Below are 16,362 nucleotides of genomic sequence, written 5' to 3'. Positions count from 1 at the left end.
TTATTTTTAGTCTGTGTCCCAAATGCTTAATAGAACATGGGAATTCAATAAACATGGTTCCTAAATTCTTATTAGTAGTATTTAAATTAAGAATTAGAAAACTCATGTATGTATCACGAAAAAGCATATACAAATATTGTGGTTAGGAGATCTAACATTTTTGAGGTAGCAGTGGATAACGTAAAGATTAGTAAGCCATGGTAGTAGAGTCAAGTATTTAAAGGTCAATTGGAAGACACTGAGCAGTACTGTACATTAGACTGCAAGCTCTAAATTTTGAATTTGCATAATCAATGAGGTAAACAGAATGAGGTTTAGTAAAAAATATATGAAGTTAAGTTAGATGAAGAAAGCTGATGTCTAGTATAGAATGAATATTATGTTGAACTGCAGATTGTGACAAAAAATGGTAGAAATTCCATGAGTAAATACAAATTTTAGATCATCTTATGTAATTTAAAGAGTCAGGAAGACTCCTTTATTATGACTCCACTCATAGACATAAAGCTGCAGACACGATTCACAAATTTTTGGAAGTGAAGCTTACTGAAAATAATATTTTTTTCCTAAATTGATCCTAAAGTTTTAAAATTCCTGAATAGATTGAAGCTAAAGAACCTCGAACACGAAATTTTTCAGACTGCATCACATAAGTAAATTAACGCTGTCTGTGCTTGATGAAGCAAGCATGCCACATGTCAAGTTGGGTCACCAGCACTAAAGAGTATCATTTCCTCTCACTGCTTATACAAGTTCAAGGTCAATGAATTTTTAAAAGCACTAAGTTAAGGCACAATGCCTAGAAATTGCAATTGAATTATTCTCATAAATTATCTGGAAATAGGAAACAAATGGAAAATGACTTCAAATTGGGTAAGCGGTTTTCAGTGAAATGGAATAAGTCCCTACTCTGCCAATTAGGTAGATATTGTAGTAAGCTCTCATCCCAAATTTATACTAAATGGTAGCACAAATCAATTGTTTTCCTTATGGCAGACACTATAAAATCTCTTTATATATGTTATCTTAATTTAATTCTTAGAAGCCAGTGAACTAAATTTGCTTTGTCACTTTTGGTTTTCTTCTTTCTGGTATTGTTTTCCACTATGGTTATCATTATGGTAGTTTAGAACCTTGTTAATTTACAAGATTAAATTAATAGTAACAGTAACTTCTGTGTATGATTTGATATGATTTTTCAGAAAGAAAAAAAAATGAAAGAGAGAAGCAGAATAATTTCTTTAGAATTCAGTTCTAACTCACCTTTGCTGTCTGAATTGCTGCAGATTTCTTTTGGACTATGATTATATTTTAGCAATCAAAACCCCTTTACTTAATTGCCTGAATTAACTGGCCTGGGAAAGTGTACACTCATTTGCAGTCCAAAAATGATCAGGAAACTAGACATATCAATGTATATGTTGTATGAAACATATATATTATACAAAACATGTATATATATATATATATATATATATATATATATATTCCTCAAAACAAATGTAACTCATATATATTTTAAATTTGGATAAAAATGCTGAGTGAAAATAAAGATATTTATTTAATTAATAATAAGTAAATAATAATAAATGCTTAATAGAATGTTGATATGCCTATTATCCCATATTCATGTACATAATCAGTGATATTGTGATTATAACTCCAGCAGTTCAGTTTCTTTTAAGTATTTTCAAGGACAAGGAACATGAAATAAAACAAATAAAAAATGGATACACAACTGGAAAAATAACCTCTAGATTAAAAACTGTGATCTGAGAAATGTATCTGTAACATAAAAAATATATAGATAATTATAATACAATGGAATAAGTCCAGAAATAATCACAACATTATATTTATATAAAAATTGTCACCAAGAAAACCAAAGTGATACACTGGGTAAATATAAATCTTGTCAACAAATCATGCTGTATGAAGGAAATATTTATGGTAGGGGGTGTCATGGTTCAGCTTGACTGTGCTTCCCTGAGTCATGGAGGTGACACTTTTGGTCCATATATGGCTTTTCTCCCTTCTGTCTGGCACTGCTTTCCTGCTCCTCTGCAGGCCATCATGAACTAAGCAGGCTTGCTCAGCTGTGTACTTCCACCATGACTCCCTACCTGGGACAAAGCCAACTCCGGACAGAACACCTCTCAGACCATCAGCCAAATTAAGCCTTCCCCAGTAAATTGTTGGGATTGGGTGTTGTGTTCCAGCCCCAAGAAGCTGACTAATGCAGACCTCAAATTATGTATAAACACGACCTGAAGTGGAAAGTAGATTTCAATATAAAAAACAAAAATTATGAAGGTTTTAATAAAATGTAGAATATCTATAGTCTATGAGTATAGAAAATAAAATAAAATTTAGAGAAGCTAAAGTAGCTTTCATCATAAAATAGTTTGCTCATTAAAAATAATATTTAGTATAGAGATTAAGTCTATACATTGTGAGAAATTGTTACAATGCATGTATTTATAAAAATAAATTTCTGGTGTCTCAACTACATAAAGAACTTCAATTCAATTAGGCAAAGACAATTGAATGAAAGAACAATAAAATATCTGAGCACATATATCAGAAAAGATGATATTGTAATGGACAGCAATAAACTTAAAAAGTTAATGCCTTTAGTTATCAGAAAATTATAAATTAATCATAATTATGTATCCTTGTGTAGCCATTTAAATGTCTAATATAAAAGAAGATAATACACACACAAAATTTAGGAAGAATTTGGTATGACTATAATTTTCATACATTGTTAGAAGAAAATAATTGTTCAGATACTTTAGAAAATCTCTGGCAATTTCTTACTATTGCATTTCACTATATAATAGAATTTTTACTTTGAGTTAATCATTCAAGAGAAATGAAAGTATTAATATATAAATTTTCATAAAATTGTGTATAGCAGCTGTATGCATATCAGTATTGCATAAAAATGCCCCGATATTCATAAATATTTTTTGTAAATTTTATTCATATAATTAGAAATTGTCAGTACTTAATAAATTACTGGTTCACATAAATATGTAGATGAATCTCCAACTTTCATGGTGATTGAAAGCAGACTTAGAAAGTAAAAGACACAATTCTATTTACATGAAATTTTAGACGAAGTGGAATCAAATCAAATTAATTCTCAGGATTTAGGGAAGAAGTTGAAGGAATTTTCTTGAAAGATGCTAACGTTCTATAATTGGATACAGATGAATGAAGTTTACCAAACATTGTCTTGTTTTCAATTTTATAAACTTTTAATAAATGTTACCCATAAATGTCTCACACTACCTAATAGTGCATTGAACTATTTATTAGTAAATTATTTACAATTTGCATTGAAAAGTATCCCCCAAAAACATACAAAAAAGATAGATTGATAGATAAAGGAATGCATGAAGAGATATATGTCAGTAGAAAGAGTGAAACTGAAATTTAGAATCTGTTAATTGAATATATGCATATTCACTATTAATTTATCTTTTTACATTTCAAAAATCTAAAACGAGGTTAATAGTCCCCATGATTTTATAATACAATGTGCTTTGAAAAAAAAATCTTTACAGGAATAATTTATGATACATCCTTCACTGATACTGGATTTTTCAGAAAGACATAGTTCTTCAGGGAAACAAATCAAAATTTTGGGAAATTTTTTACTTAAATTTCTACAAAAAGACATTTTTGCTGGAATTTGCCCAGAAGCAACATACCATCTTTGTGTTGCATTTGGAAGAAACCTACTGTGAGTTCCTAGCTATGAAACAAAAACCCTCAAGCGTCCTAATTATCAAGTATAAATATAGTTTTAAACAAAGCCATTTGAATGCAACATTTATAGCTACAGAAATAAGAGTAGAAACAGAAACAGCAGTTGAGAACCATTAAAATCATTTTGGCTCTTAATATCTCGAGTCAAGGTTTGGGTAGAGATCACCACCAGGGCCCTTTCTCTCTCCCCCACTATGATTTCTAATAAGCAGTTGTTGAGAGTTCCCCATTTCACATATAGAAACCTAAGTTCCTTTGTGTTTTACTAGCATAGTAAAACATAGAGAAGGAAAATGACTCACCAAGTTCACAAAATATAATTCTCTAATTGCCAATTGAACTTTCTATTAAAATAATAATTCAGAATAAAATGGTAACATAAAAACAGTTGCTTGTGTGATTTAATTTTCAATTCTTTCCTGCAATTATAGACTAAAAAAGTACATTATCTTTTCTTCTTTTATTTCTCAAATAACTCATTAATGTGGAGTAAATTAAAATAGAATGAATTAAAGAATATAGAGAAAAATCCCTCTTTTCCCTGTGTGGTACCCATGAAATATAGTTCCTGATTAATTTGTTCAGATGACTTGCCGATTCATCAATGTGGCTTTTAATGATAATATTTTCAAATACCATATTTCTTAGTGCCAATTCAATCTTTAGGCACATAATTCATGCAAAGGTTGTTACTGTGAAAAAAAAAAAGAATGACTTCAAATATACATTCAGTCCTTATATCTTAAAACTGAATGGCCAATAACATAAAATAATACCTCTTCTCCAACAAATTCTATTGTAAGTGCTATCAGCCACCTAATATTCCTAAATACTTTCAATTTTAGCTAGCAAATGAAAATATAGGAAGGTGTATGTTATTTTGTAGAACCTGAGACTAAACTGCACTGGTAACAACTCACACTTAATAGACCCGGCTACCCTCCTTTGTCTTTCTGTGTTGTTTAAAAGATTGAGCAATTACAGGTTAAAGAACAGCTTTTGGAACCTTCCATTGTTTATTATAAATGTTTAAGTTTCACCTGGAATTTGAAGGAATGGAAACAATATGTGTAAATCACAAATCACTTTAATCAGTCATTAAATAAGTTTTATAAAGACAAGTCCTCGTTATGTAACACTTATACCTTGTTTGAAGAAATCAGTAAAGATAGTTACTTTAAGAACTGTATAAGCCCTCCACAGACCTGAAGCTCATGTTAAAACACAATTCCTAGATCCCACCTCTAGAACTTCTTAAGAAATAGGTTTGGAAAAAAAGCCTAAAATACTCCCCTCCTTGTTTTACTTACATTTCTTATTGGTACACGTTTGCCATGCTTATGATCATATTCATTATAGGGCATTTGTACCCAGACATAATGTATGTTAATTAATTCTATTTTCCTCCCATCCTTTCAATATTTCTTCTGTTCTTCACTTACAAAATCTTTGTTTCCATTTTTCCACACCATTCTCTTTTTTTATCAATTTTTCCTTGTTTCCTCTCTCTTTCCAATTTTAATTTTTCCCTTCCTGTCGTGAGTGTCTAGAGCACTCTGAACTCCGGGCAAGGTAAACACGCACGCCTTGTCGGGACACGGGGGGTACAGCGCTTGGAAAAGAAAGACAGGAGAGACACCTTTGCTGTCTGCACCGCGTTACACTGCACTGCACTGCACTGTACGCACAATCTTTATTTTAGGATTCATATATAGTAAACCCGATCAATTCACAGAGCCCAGATAATTAAGTAGTGAAAAGGCATTCTTTGTGGCAAGCTACAACGTGACAGACTACAATGTTTATTCTAAAACTATCTAAGTGAAGTAAATAATCACAACCAGTTCTCACAACTTCTCTAGCCCAGGAAGAAATTCATTAGCTCAAGAATGTTGTTAATTTGTCTGCTGTTAGTGTCACAAAGGGTGGCCAGCCACTTCCTCAAGACTTCTGCAAAACAAAGCCAGCTCACAGTATGGATTCCAGAGGGTGAGGGCTCACTGAGAACAGGCATTCCCGTTCTACCTCCTTCTCGCATACCAGGGCGGCTATTGTAAATTGCAGGTTAGAGGGGGTTGGGCCTACAAAGTGACACCTCATCCCCCACACTTCCTTCCTTTTTATTTTTTAACAACAATTTCCATAAGATCAGGTTATTAATAGCATTTCGTCTTATGCAGTAAAAATACACAAGAACTATGGCAATGAGAACTATAATTAAACTAAGTCCCATGCCACTAAAAGTGTGGGTAATGCTCTGCCAGATTCCTTTGGAATCTAATCCTTTCAAAGATTGAGCAAGCAATTGCGCGAATTGTGCTAGGGATTCATCATCATTTTGCTTTGCAAAATCCTTGTCAATTTGATTATGCAAAGATTCTATTTCCTCCTGGGCAGAGGTGTTTCCATTTAAATACATTCTAATCATTTCCCATTCATGTTCTGTCTGATTATAAGGTCGTTGGGTTATACAGAAAGTAGTTGAATTCCAATCACATTTTAAAAACACTTGATGCTGAAGAGCCAATATTTTTCTACCCATCCATTCAACTGTTTGTTTAAGGAGGTCTATTTGTTGTTGTAGTTTGGCGTTTATTTGCCACTGAGTTAACCAAAGTTCATGAGAATTCTCATGCCATAATTCGACAACATGTTTTTCTTGCAAAGAGGTTTGTAAAGCTACTCCTGAGACTGCTGCTAGAGAGGCTACAGTTATCAGACTTAACAGTACAGCAACCACTATTCCAATAAATCTTTTTGTACGTTTTAACAGATGTTTAAAAAATTCAGTAGTAACAGAAATTACCGGGTCTTGAGACCAAGGTCGAGTTAAATTTACAGGCAACCAAATATGAGTTTTTTGTTGTAACAGCATAACTGTATAAGGCTTAGTGAAATTTAGTGTGTTATTTAAGCATGTAAACAATTGACAATTTAAACAAGTACAAGAAAAATGTGTAAAATTAAAAGTTCCCACTAAAAAGACATAAGGTAGAGGTGCACAAACAGTAATATTATACATTTTAAACCTAGTAAAATTATAAGTAGTAGATACAGATCGACTAGTCCCTGAATATGAAACATTGTACAAGGTTACAGGTTGCATAGCGGCTGGGATCTTCCAAATATGATTTTGAAGGTGATGAGGGTATTCTTCGGCTGCAACAGCAGGGTTAGCGATTCCACCATCTCCCCACCACAAGAGAGCCGTCTTTTGTTGAAATATAGGAGCTCCGTCAGTTATTTTCTTTGGATCTGGAAGACTATACACAACAGAGAGATTACATCTTGTCTCATTCCATTCAGCACATCCATTAACGAATTTTCCAAATGGTCCCCAAATAATATACCCATCAATATTTTTAGCAAATTTTCCCATACATAGTTGCCAAATTATGGGATTATAAGAAATATTTTTATAAGTGAATTCAGGGCATACAGGAAATGTATTTGTATCAGGTGCTGTTAAATTTCTCCAGGTAACATTAAAGGTTTGAGCAGCCAAGGCTTGAAGCCTTGTCCTTTTGTTGCCTGCTTTTATTCCATGTTGAATCCAATACTGCCATCCCAGAGGGATGCAAGGCGGTTCCCCAATGCAAATAGGCCTTTGATTACCATAATAAGTAAAATTGAATAGTGTCCCATCATCTTGATTGTGGGGGGTTAAATCAGCCCACGGTGCTGACAAAATTTCTCTAGGTGTGGTATAAAGTAAAATATCACTAGTTCCCCATTTTACAGGTTCTAATAAAGGGGGGTTTGGAATATATGCCCAGTACGAATGCGGAGGTACCTCAGTCCCCGATGCAACGGTGAGCAAGGCACATAAAGCTAAAAACAAGTTTTCAGGGTTTAAAGGCTTTCCTGCTTGAAGGACAAGCCGTTGCCCTTCTATGGTCAATTTCTTTAATTGTCCCCATGTAGGGAGGGGATTTAAATTTGGTCGCTGTGAGCGGCGGGATTTTCTTAGCTGTAATCTGGCCATGGCTGCGATAGGAACAAGCTCAGCATCCTCAGCCTCTAGCTGGTTTCGCGCTCGCTTCTGAAGGCACGGTTCCGGTTCCTTGGGGAGTTGTCTCCGGGGCTGGCGAACAGGGTCTGGAGGCGCGGGTCCTGATCCATCGTCCAGGGACCCACTGCTGAATTCCATTTTCTGTGGAGATATAACCAAAACCTTTCCCCCTATAGAGCAATGTGCCCCTCTCCCATTCAGCCTCTGGAGCTGTTTTAGTCCAAATAGGTTCATTAATCACAAAAGGCTGTTGTTGCTGTTCAAAATGTTTTTCAGCTCTTGTTAATATTTCACCTTGTGGTAAATTGAGAAAATTTAAAATAAACAATGCTTGATGCAGTAATGTTTTTGGACTGTTTTGCAATTTAAACAGTATTGGTATCTGAATATCCTCCTGACTCCTCCTTTTTAATTTTTTAATTTGTAACTTAAGAGTGCCATGTGCTCTTTTAACAATAGCTTGACCCTGGGGGTTATATTCAATCCCTGTAATATGAATAATATTATGGAGATCACAAAATTGTTTAAATGTTCTGCTAGTATAAGCAGGTCCATTATCTGTTTTGATTTTAGAAGGAATTCCCATAACTGCAAAAGTCTCCAATAAATGTACAATAACATTTTTAGTGGATTCTCCCTGTTGAGCAGTAGCCCATAGAAATGAAGAATAGGTATCAATAACTACATGTACATAAGAAAGCCGACCAAAAGAAGGTACATGTGTAATATCTATTTGCCATAATTCATTAGGTTGAGTTCCTCGAGGGTTGACACCTGCGGGAATAATTCTTAAATGTAATGGTCTACAAATAGGGCAGGCTTTTACAATTTGTTTAGCTTTTGTAAAAGGTATCTTATATTTAAGATGCAAATGTCCTGCATTTGCATGATTAAATTGATGTTCTTCAACGGGTGTGGTGAACATAACTAAGGAATCCACTGCATTGTTACCTGATACTAATGGTCCGGGTAACTGAGAATGAGAACGTAAATGAGTAATAAAATAAGAATGATTTCTTTTTTGAACATGTATTTGTAAATTTTGAAATAAAGACAATAAAGCAGGCTTATTAGAATATAACACAGCTGAATAGATATTTGTCACTACTCCAACAGAATAGGCCGAATCGGCTATAATATTAATAGGTTGGTTATGAAAATCTAAAAACACTTGTAATATAGCAAAAAGTTCATTTTGTTGTACAGAGTTAAAATTTGTCTGACGTACCCAGTAAGATTTTTGAGTCCAATATGCAGCTTTATTTTTAGATCCATCTGTAAATATAGTCAAAGCTTGTGGAATTGGCTGTACAGCTAATAAGGTATTAACCACAAATTGTTGACGTCTAAAAAAATCCCATAATTTACTTTTAGGAAAATGATATGAAAAAGTTCCCATGAAATCTGCTAAAGCAATTTGTAAGGTTTCAGTAATTGACAACAAATATTCCCATTGTTCCTTAGTTAAAGGGATAACTATATTGTTTATATCTTCTCCTATCAAAGTTATAGAACGAGCTCTACCATTCATAATTAAAGCTGCAACCATGTCAATATAAGGCATAACATTTTTAGATTGCTTAGTTTTAGTGAATACCCATTCTACTGGCATAGCATTTTGACCTAAAACTGCAGAGGGATATTGAAAAGTATTAATAATATATAAAGTTAGAGGCAATTTAGGATCAATCCTAATTAAAAATGCATCCTTAATTCGTTGTTCTACAAACTGTAATTCTTGCTCGGCTTTTGTTGTTAAAGAACGAGGGCTGGATGGATCTGAAGAGCCCTGTAGAGTAGCAAACAAATGCTGTAATGCATGGGTAGGAATACCTAGTGTGGGACGAAGCCAATTAATATCCCCTAATAATTTTTGAAAATCATTTAAAGTGGATAACTTATCTCTCCTAATAGACATTTTTTGTGGAATCACCTTTTGTCTAGTAAGAATATATCCCAAATAATGACTAACTTCTTCCTTTTGAATTTTATCCTGTGCTATTACAAGTCCAAACGGAGAAAAATATTGAGGTAAAGTTTTTAAAATATCTTCTAAAACATTTCTATCACTATATGAGAATAAAATATCATCCATGAAATGAGCCGTATAAACCTGAAGCCATCGTGCACGCACTGGTTTTAATGCTGCATCAACATAAATTTGACATATAGTTGGGGAATTTTTCATTCCTTGGGGTAAAGTCCTCCATTGATATCTTTGATAAGGTCTTTGATAATTTGTTTGAGGAATTGAAAAAGCAAACCGTTTTCTATCTTCTGGATGTAATGGGATGTTAAAAAAACAATCTTGCAAATCTATAACATATACAAACCAACCAGCAGGGAGCGCTGAGGGTAAAGGAATACCGGGCTGAAGGGCTCCCATTTGAATTAAGGATGAATTTACAGCACGTAAGTCCGTTAAAAGTCTCCACTTGCCTGATTTCTTTTTTATCACAAATATTGGAGAATTCCAAGGAGATGTGGATGGTTCTATGTGATGTAGAAAAAGCTGTTGATCAATCAATTCCTGCGCTGCCTGTAACTTTTGAGTAGTCATAGGCCACTGATCTATCCAAATTGGGTCATCATTTTTCCAATTAAGCTTTAAAGGATTCATTTCCCTAGGCTGTAGAAACATGCAAAATATTAAAAATGTATATAAGCTCCCCATTGTTCTAATACATTTCTTCCTAAAATAGAAACTGGTACCTCTAAGATATAAGGTTTAATAACAGCAACTTGACCCTCTTTATTTTTTATATGTATATGCATTGTGGCTTGTCCAATTGTATTTACTGGAGTTTTACTTACTCCTTTTATATTACATGGAATAATAGTATAAGTAATATGAGAAGGCCAATCAGTAGGTTTAACAATAGTAATATCCGAGCCTGTATCTATAAGAGCCTGAATTTTCTTATGCTCAATAAAAATATTAATAAGAGGTTGTTGTTGAGATAATTTAGCTGTCCACATTACATTAATAGGGTTAGTGCTGCCGAACCCTCCTGTTCGCTGAACAACAGAGGATCCTATTGGGATATAAGGCAGTAAAATGAGTTGAGCTATACGTTCTCCCTTTAATAATTTATAATCTGTAAGTGAGGACATCAGAATCTGAATTTCTCCAGTATAATCTGCATCTATAATTCCTAAGTGAACAGTAATGCCTTTTTGATTTAAACTAGATCTACCCGTGAGCAAGCCAAAAGTTCCCGCAGGCAGAGGACCAAAAATTCCTGTAGGAATTCTCACGGGAGATTGTCCTCCTCTTAATTCTACATCTTTTAAGGCTGGTATGTCCACTGCGGCACTGTGTTGGGTGGCTGGCTGTAGGGAGAATACGGTAGAGTTACCCCATTGATTTGTCCGGGGCCCGGGGTAGGGCCCGTTCTCCCGTTTCCCTTTTGTTCAGCTGAATTAACTTGTTTACTCCTGCATTCACGAGCCCAATGATTTCCCTTCTTGCATTTTGGACATAAGCCAGGAGCTCTAGATCTCTTTTTTTGATCATTGCCTACAAGTTTTGGACAGGCCCTCTTTACATGTCCTATCTGACCACAATTAAAACATTTTAAAGACTGTTCCTTTTTAGATTGCCAATTAGTCCACGTGGTTGCCATGGTCTCAGCAAACAGTTGCATTTTCCTAGATTCTGAATTTAAATCTTTACATTGTTTTATAAAATTGTCAATCGTTCCAGTATCTTTTATTGGAATTAAAGCCCTTTTGCATTCATCATTAGCATTTTCAAAAGCTAACATTTTTAAGAGATGCTCTTGTAAGTCTTGTCCCACTACTGTTTTTTCTATAACATTTTGAAGTCTTGCAACGAACTCAACATACGGTTCATTGGCTCCTTGCAGAACTTTAGCCCAAGATCCATATTCTGATCCTTTAGGCCGTATTTTATCCCAAGCTTTTAAAGCAATATCTTTTAATTGAGCATGAATCTCTCTTGGAGCTCCTGCCTGATGCTCAACAGTATCAAAGAAACCTGTACCAGAGAGCATGGGATAAGAAAGGAGTCTAATATTCGGATCTCGATCGTCAGCATTTTGTCTTGCCTTTTCCGCACAACCTTCCATAAACCACATGTGCCACTGTAAATATTCTGGCTCCTTTAAAAGAATTTTGGCCAAGGCTTTCCAATCATAAGGAGCAAGATTACCATAGTGATCTGCTACCGATGTTATTAATTCTCTAGTGTAATGAGCCTGAGGGCCATAAAGGGTTACAGCCTTTTTTAATTTTGCTAAATCATCCATATTAAATGCTTCCCATCTAGGGGGAACTGCCTCTCCATCTATTGGCTGAGGCCTGATTACAGGGAAAGCAAAGGCAGGCTTTTCCTCATCAGAATCCCCTAATTTTGGTAAATCAGCCAAAGCTAGCTTGGCTTTACTCCAATTAGGGTTAGATGGAGGAGGTGCAGAGGGAACTACAGGCGGGTTCTGCTTAACGGAGAGTTGTTTCACCTCTTGTGTTAAATGCTGTATAGCCTGTAAAATTGGGCGATTGTCATAATTTGATATTGCTGCGGCAGCTAAAGCTGAGTCGGCTGTAGCGGATTTTACTTTTGGTTTGGACGCCTTTTCACTACTTAAAGCGATAGCGTCATTTTGAACTACATTCTGCTCCTCCTCTGTGAGGGGCAATTCCTGAATAACTGGCTTAATTTCTAGTTGAAGATTTTCTACAATATGTTCATCTTCCATAGCTTTTAATAAAGAGTACACAACCGACCAAATAGCCCAAAAACGTAAAGGAATCTTTTCCTCCTGTTGCATAGCCCTTTCTATACTAACCCTTGCCTTCCTCCATACTTCTACATCCAAAGTTCCTTCATCTGGAAACCAAGGATTATATTCTTTAATTGTATCAATACACATATCCAAGTCAGCTGACCTGAGCGATATGCCATATATAGATAATAAATGTTTAAGAATTTTTAAGAAAGGAGAGGAAGCAGATTGTCCCATTTCCCCGTAATAAAATTATACTTACCTTCCTAAGCGACCTTCGGAGTCCCTGTTCGGGCGCCACTTGTCGTGAGTGTCTAGAGCACTCTGAACTCCGGGCAAGGTAAACACGCACGCCTTGTCGGGACACGGGGGGTACAGCGCTTGGAAAAGAAAGACAGGAGAGACACCTTTGCTGTCTGCACCGCGTTACACTGCACTGCACTGCACTGTACGCACAATCTTTATTTTAGGATTCATATATAGTAAACCCGATCAATTCACAGAGCCCAGATAATTAAGTAGTGAAAAGGCATTCTTTGTGGCAAGCTACAACGTGACAGACTACAATGTTTATTCTAAAACTATCTAAGTGAAGTAAATAATCACAACCAGTTCTCACAACTTCTCTAGCCCAGGAAGAAATTCATTAGCTCAAGAATGTTGTTAATTTGTCTGCTGTTAGTGTCACAAAGGGTGGCCAGCCACTTCCTCAAGACTTCTGCAAAACAAAGCCAGCTCACAGTATGGATTCCAGAGGGTGAGGGCTCACTGAGAACAGGCATTCCCGTTCTACCTCCTTCTCGCATACCAGGGCGGCTATTGTAAATTGCAGGTTAGAGGGGGTTGGGCCTACAAAGTGACACCTCATCCCCCACACCTTCCCATTTAGGAAATTACCAACAGAAAGAAGAGACAACTTACAAAATGCAAAAAAAAAATCAGCAGTTATGCATCAACAGACTAAGGGCTAGATCTAGAATAAATAAAGAACTAAAGAAATCAGGCCCTCCAAATTTAAAGATCCAATTTAAAAATGGGCATCTGAAATGAATGCAAGCTTCTTGGGTAAAGAAGTACAAACAACCATAAATATCTAATAAAAATGTTCAACATCACTAGTCATTTGGGAAATGCAAATTAAATTAATATTGAGATTTCACCTCACTCCAGAAAGAATGGTTATCATCAAGAAATCAATTAATAACAAATGATAGCAAGGCTAGAAGGAAAAAAGAACTTCTACACTGTTGTTCGCAATATAAATTAGAACCATCACTGTAGAAATAAGTATGAAGATTCTTCACAACAACCAAAATTAGAGGTTTCTTTTGACTCAGGTATTTTCCTTGTAGATATCTTCCTGAAAGAGTTAAAAGTATCATGACACAGTGATACGTGAATACCAATGTCTAGACCATTTATAATAGCTAAATCTTGTAAATAGCCCACATGATGATCAATGGATGAAGTAATAGATAAAAATTGTTTTTTTTTTTAATGCATTCTTAACAATTTCCCTGGAAAAACCAGGCCATCCTTTAAGAGCATTTGCTTTATTGCAATCATACTGTAAGATACATCTAGACAGTAAAATCTCTTAAATAGAACTTAAAAAATATTACACTGGTGAAGTTTTAGCATAAATAATATTTCTTTTTCTCTACTTTCCATCATGGTCATGTTACAGAAATGCATAGACTTTTTAGAGCCTAAGGTACAGAGTATGCATTTATAAAAGTTCAATTTGATATTTGAATTTGCAATATTTGTTAACAGTAAAGTTGTTATAGCGTGTATCTAGATGTCCTCCCAAATCTTCAAGCTTCATGCACTCATAAGTAAGTCTTGTCAGATCTGGCTGGATGTAGAACTTGTGATGCTGGAATTAAGGATGTTTGTTACTAAATTCGTCCATTGACTGGCTTAGCATAATTCTGCATGTGGTTAATGGAAGGCTCAGCCTATTTGTGGGTGGTACCCCCGCAAAGTGTTATGGCCTGGATGTGATAAAAGGGAAAGGAAGGTTTGCTACTGTTGCTCCTGCCATTCCATGAACTGTTCCTCCTCTGCAGTGCCCTTCTGCCATGTCACCCTGCCCTAGAGTGGGCTGAATCTTTGCAGACCGTGAGCTCAAATAAACCTTTCCTCATTTACCTTTGAGTTGATATTTTCCCACCAATAAAAAAGTAGCTAAGATAGCAATGTAATAATATTTGACAAAAATTATTTTTCTAATATGTAAACTTTTAAGTTTTACAACATACAGGCTATTTTTCTTGTCCTCTGTCCCTTTACTTCCTTCCCATTCCTTTCCTTCCTCCTTCCTTCCTTCCTTCCTTCCTTCTTCCCTCCCTCCCTCCCTTCTTTCTTTCCTTCCTTCCTTCTTTCCTTCCTTCCTTCCTTCCTTCCTTCCTTCCTTCCTTCCTTCCTTCCTTCCTTCCTTCCTTCCTCTTTCTCTCTCTCCCTAAATATAATTGAATACATATTATTCATAAGCAGACCAAAGTTGAATCTCATCTCCAATAGTAGAGCCCAGGAATATAGATTCTGAAGACTGGGAGTTAAGTATTACTACAGTGAGCACTTGTGAACTTTAAACCTTTAACAGTACCAATAAGAAAATACTCCAAAAATGAATCAATTTTGTGCATATGGAAACATGCAGCATTCTAATTGCACTATATTGATATAAATACCATGAACTGAGGTTTGAAGTAGCCTTTTTCAAAGTGTGATCTAATACAAAGCCTGGCACATACTACACTTGTTACTTGAGTTTCCACATACTCCACTTGTGTCAGAGGAGGGACTGTGAGGTTGGTTAATCAATGTAACTTGCATTTGTCACTTTGTTATTAGAACTTAGTGAGAAATAATCTATGTTTGTCTTTTTTCCCCACATAGGCCTTGGATTAAGTACAAGTAAATATCATCTATGCAGTAAGGTATCTGTCTTGGTGACCCTGAATATCAATTTTCTCATCTGTTAAATGGGTAGGGATAAATAATGTTAAAAGTGAGTCTTAGTGCCCTCACCTACATGGAAAGCTTATGATAAATAAGCTATGAGAAATCCAGGCAGCATATGTCACGAGGACTCAAACACATCTGCATGAGGTTATGGTTACCAAACACCATCTTGCTCGCTTATATGACTGCTCAGCCAGCACGTGTCTTCATGATGACTGTATACAAATAGAGCCCTGTGAAGTTTTTCTTACTCAAATGTAACTTATGTATATATTTTCATTTAAATGTCTAATGCTCCTGTGCATTAATGTAAAAATGCTTGAAATCTTCCGGGGTTCAACTCCTATATCCTGATCCAATATATTCTCATCTTTTGGTTAAAGTCCTATGTAATTTATGCTCCTCAGTTTAGTTAATGTGTGGCTACTCTGACTTTAATTTGGCTGCTCCTTACTGACAATCCACATTTTTAAAAATTACATATGTTAAAGTTGAAATTGTCCACATACTATGTGAGAACAATTGATAAATGTAACTGCTTTAACTTAGGGTTTTCTTTTATAGATGGTCCTGTTATTTATTTGAATATCACCGTAGAAGCCACTGCTCCCTGCACTTTGTAACACTGATTTGTTTTAGTTATTATTTTCTGCTCTTTGTAAATAAGAAGAGCCGCCTTTTTCTGCTTCCGACTTCAAAAATCCCTGATGAAGTCAGTGCTTTCTAAAGTAGAAGCAATTTTATCCACTCTAAATGAACAATTAGCATAAATTCATCTTTTTTGCATAGGATGAGTTCTCCTTTTAGAGCACCATAGTTTATTTTAACATCTTCTGTACACTTCAATAGCTTGAA

General features: G+C 35.2%; 1 protein-coding gene across 2 annotated transcripts; it reads right to left on the bottom strand.

Moving 5' to 3' along the window:
• Window positions 1–5,417: 5,417 nt before the first annotated feature.
• Window positions 5,418–13,410, bottom strand: LOC134475759 (endogenous retrovirus group K member 13-1 Env polyprotein-like). Of its 2 annotated transcripts, none has more exons than XM_063247436.1 (2): window positions 12,800–13,410; window positions 5,418–7,951 (listed from the first exon to the last, which is right to left on the bottom strand). In XM_063247436.1, exon 2 carries the CDS (start codon window positions 7,925–7,927, stop codon window positions 5,843–5,845), a length of 2,085 nt encoding a protein of 694 aa, XP_063103506.1. In that variant the 5' UTR covers window positions 7,928–7,951; window positions 12,800–13,410; the 3' UTR covers window positions 5,418–5,842. The 2 variants fall into 2 exon arrangements, with proteins under 2 accessions (XP_063103506.1, XP_063103505.1); XM_063247435.1 differs by having other exon boundaries at window positions 5,418–7,930; window positions 12,800–13,409.
• Window positions 13,411–16,362: the final 2,952 nt, after the last annotated feature.

Source organism: Cavia porcellus, unplaced genomic scaffold, assembly GCF_034190915.1.
Source record: "Cavia porcellus strain 051 isolate PalLab524CR breed Dunkin Hartley unplaced genomic scaffold, mCavPor4.1 scaffold_4, whole genome shotgun sequence".
Classification (NCBI taxonomy): domain Eukaryota; kingdom Metazoa; phylum Chordata; class Mammalia; order Rodentia; family Caviidae; genus Cavia; species Cavia porcellus.
The sequence above is the reverse complement of the archived record's forward strand: the minus strand, read 5'-3'. Positions and strand labels throughout refer to the sequence as shown.

Coding starts and splice junctions, on each gene's coding strand:
- LOC134475759 (XM_063247436.1), bottom strand. CDS start 7,927: ATGGAATTCAGCAGTGGGTCCCTGGACGATGGATCAGGACCCGCGCCT.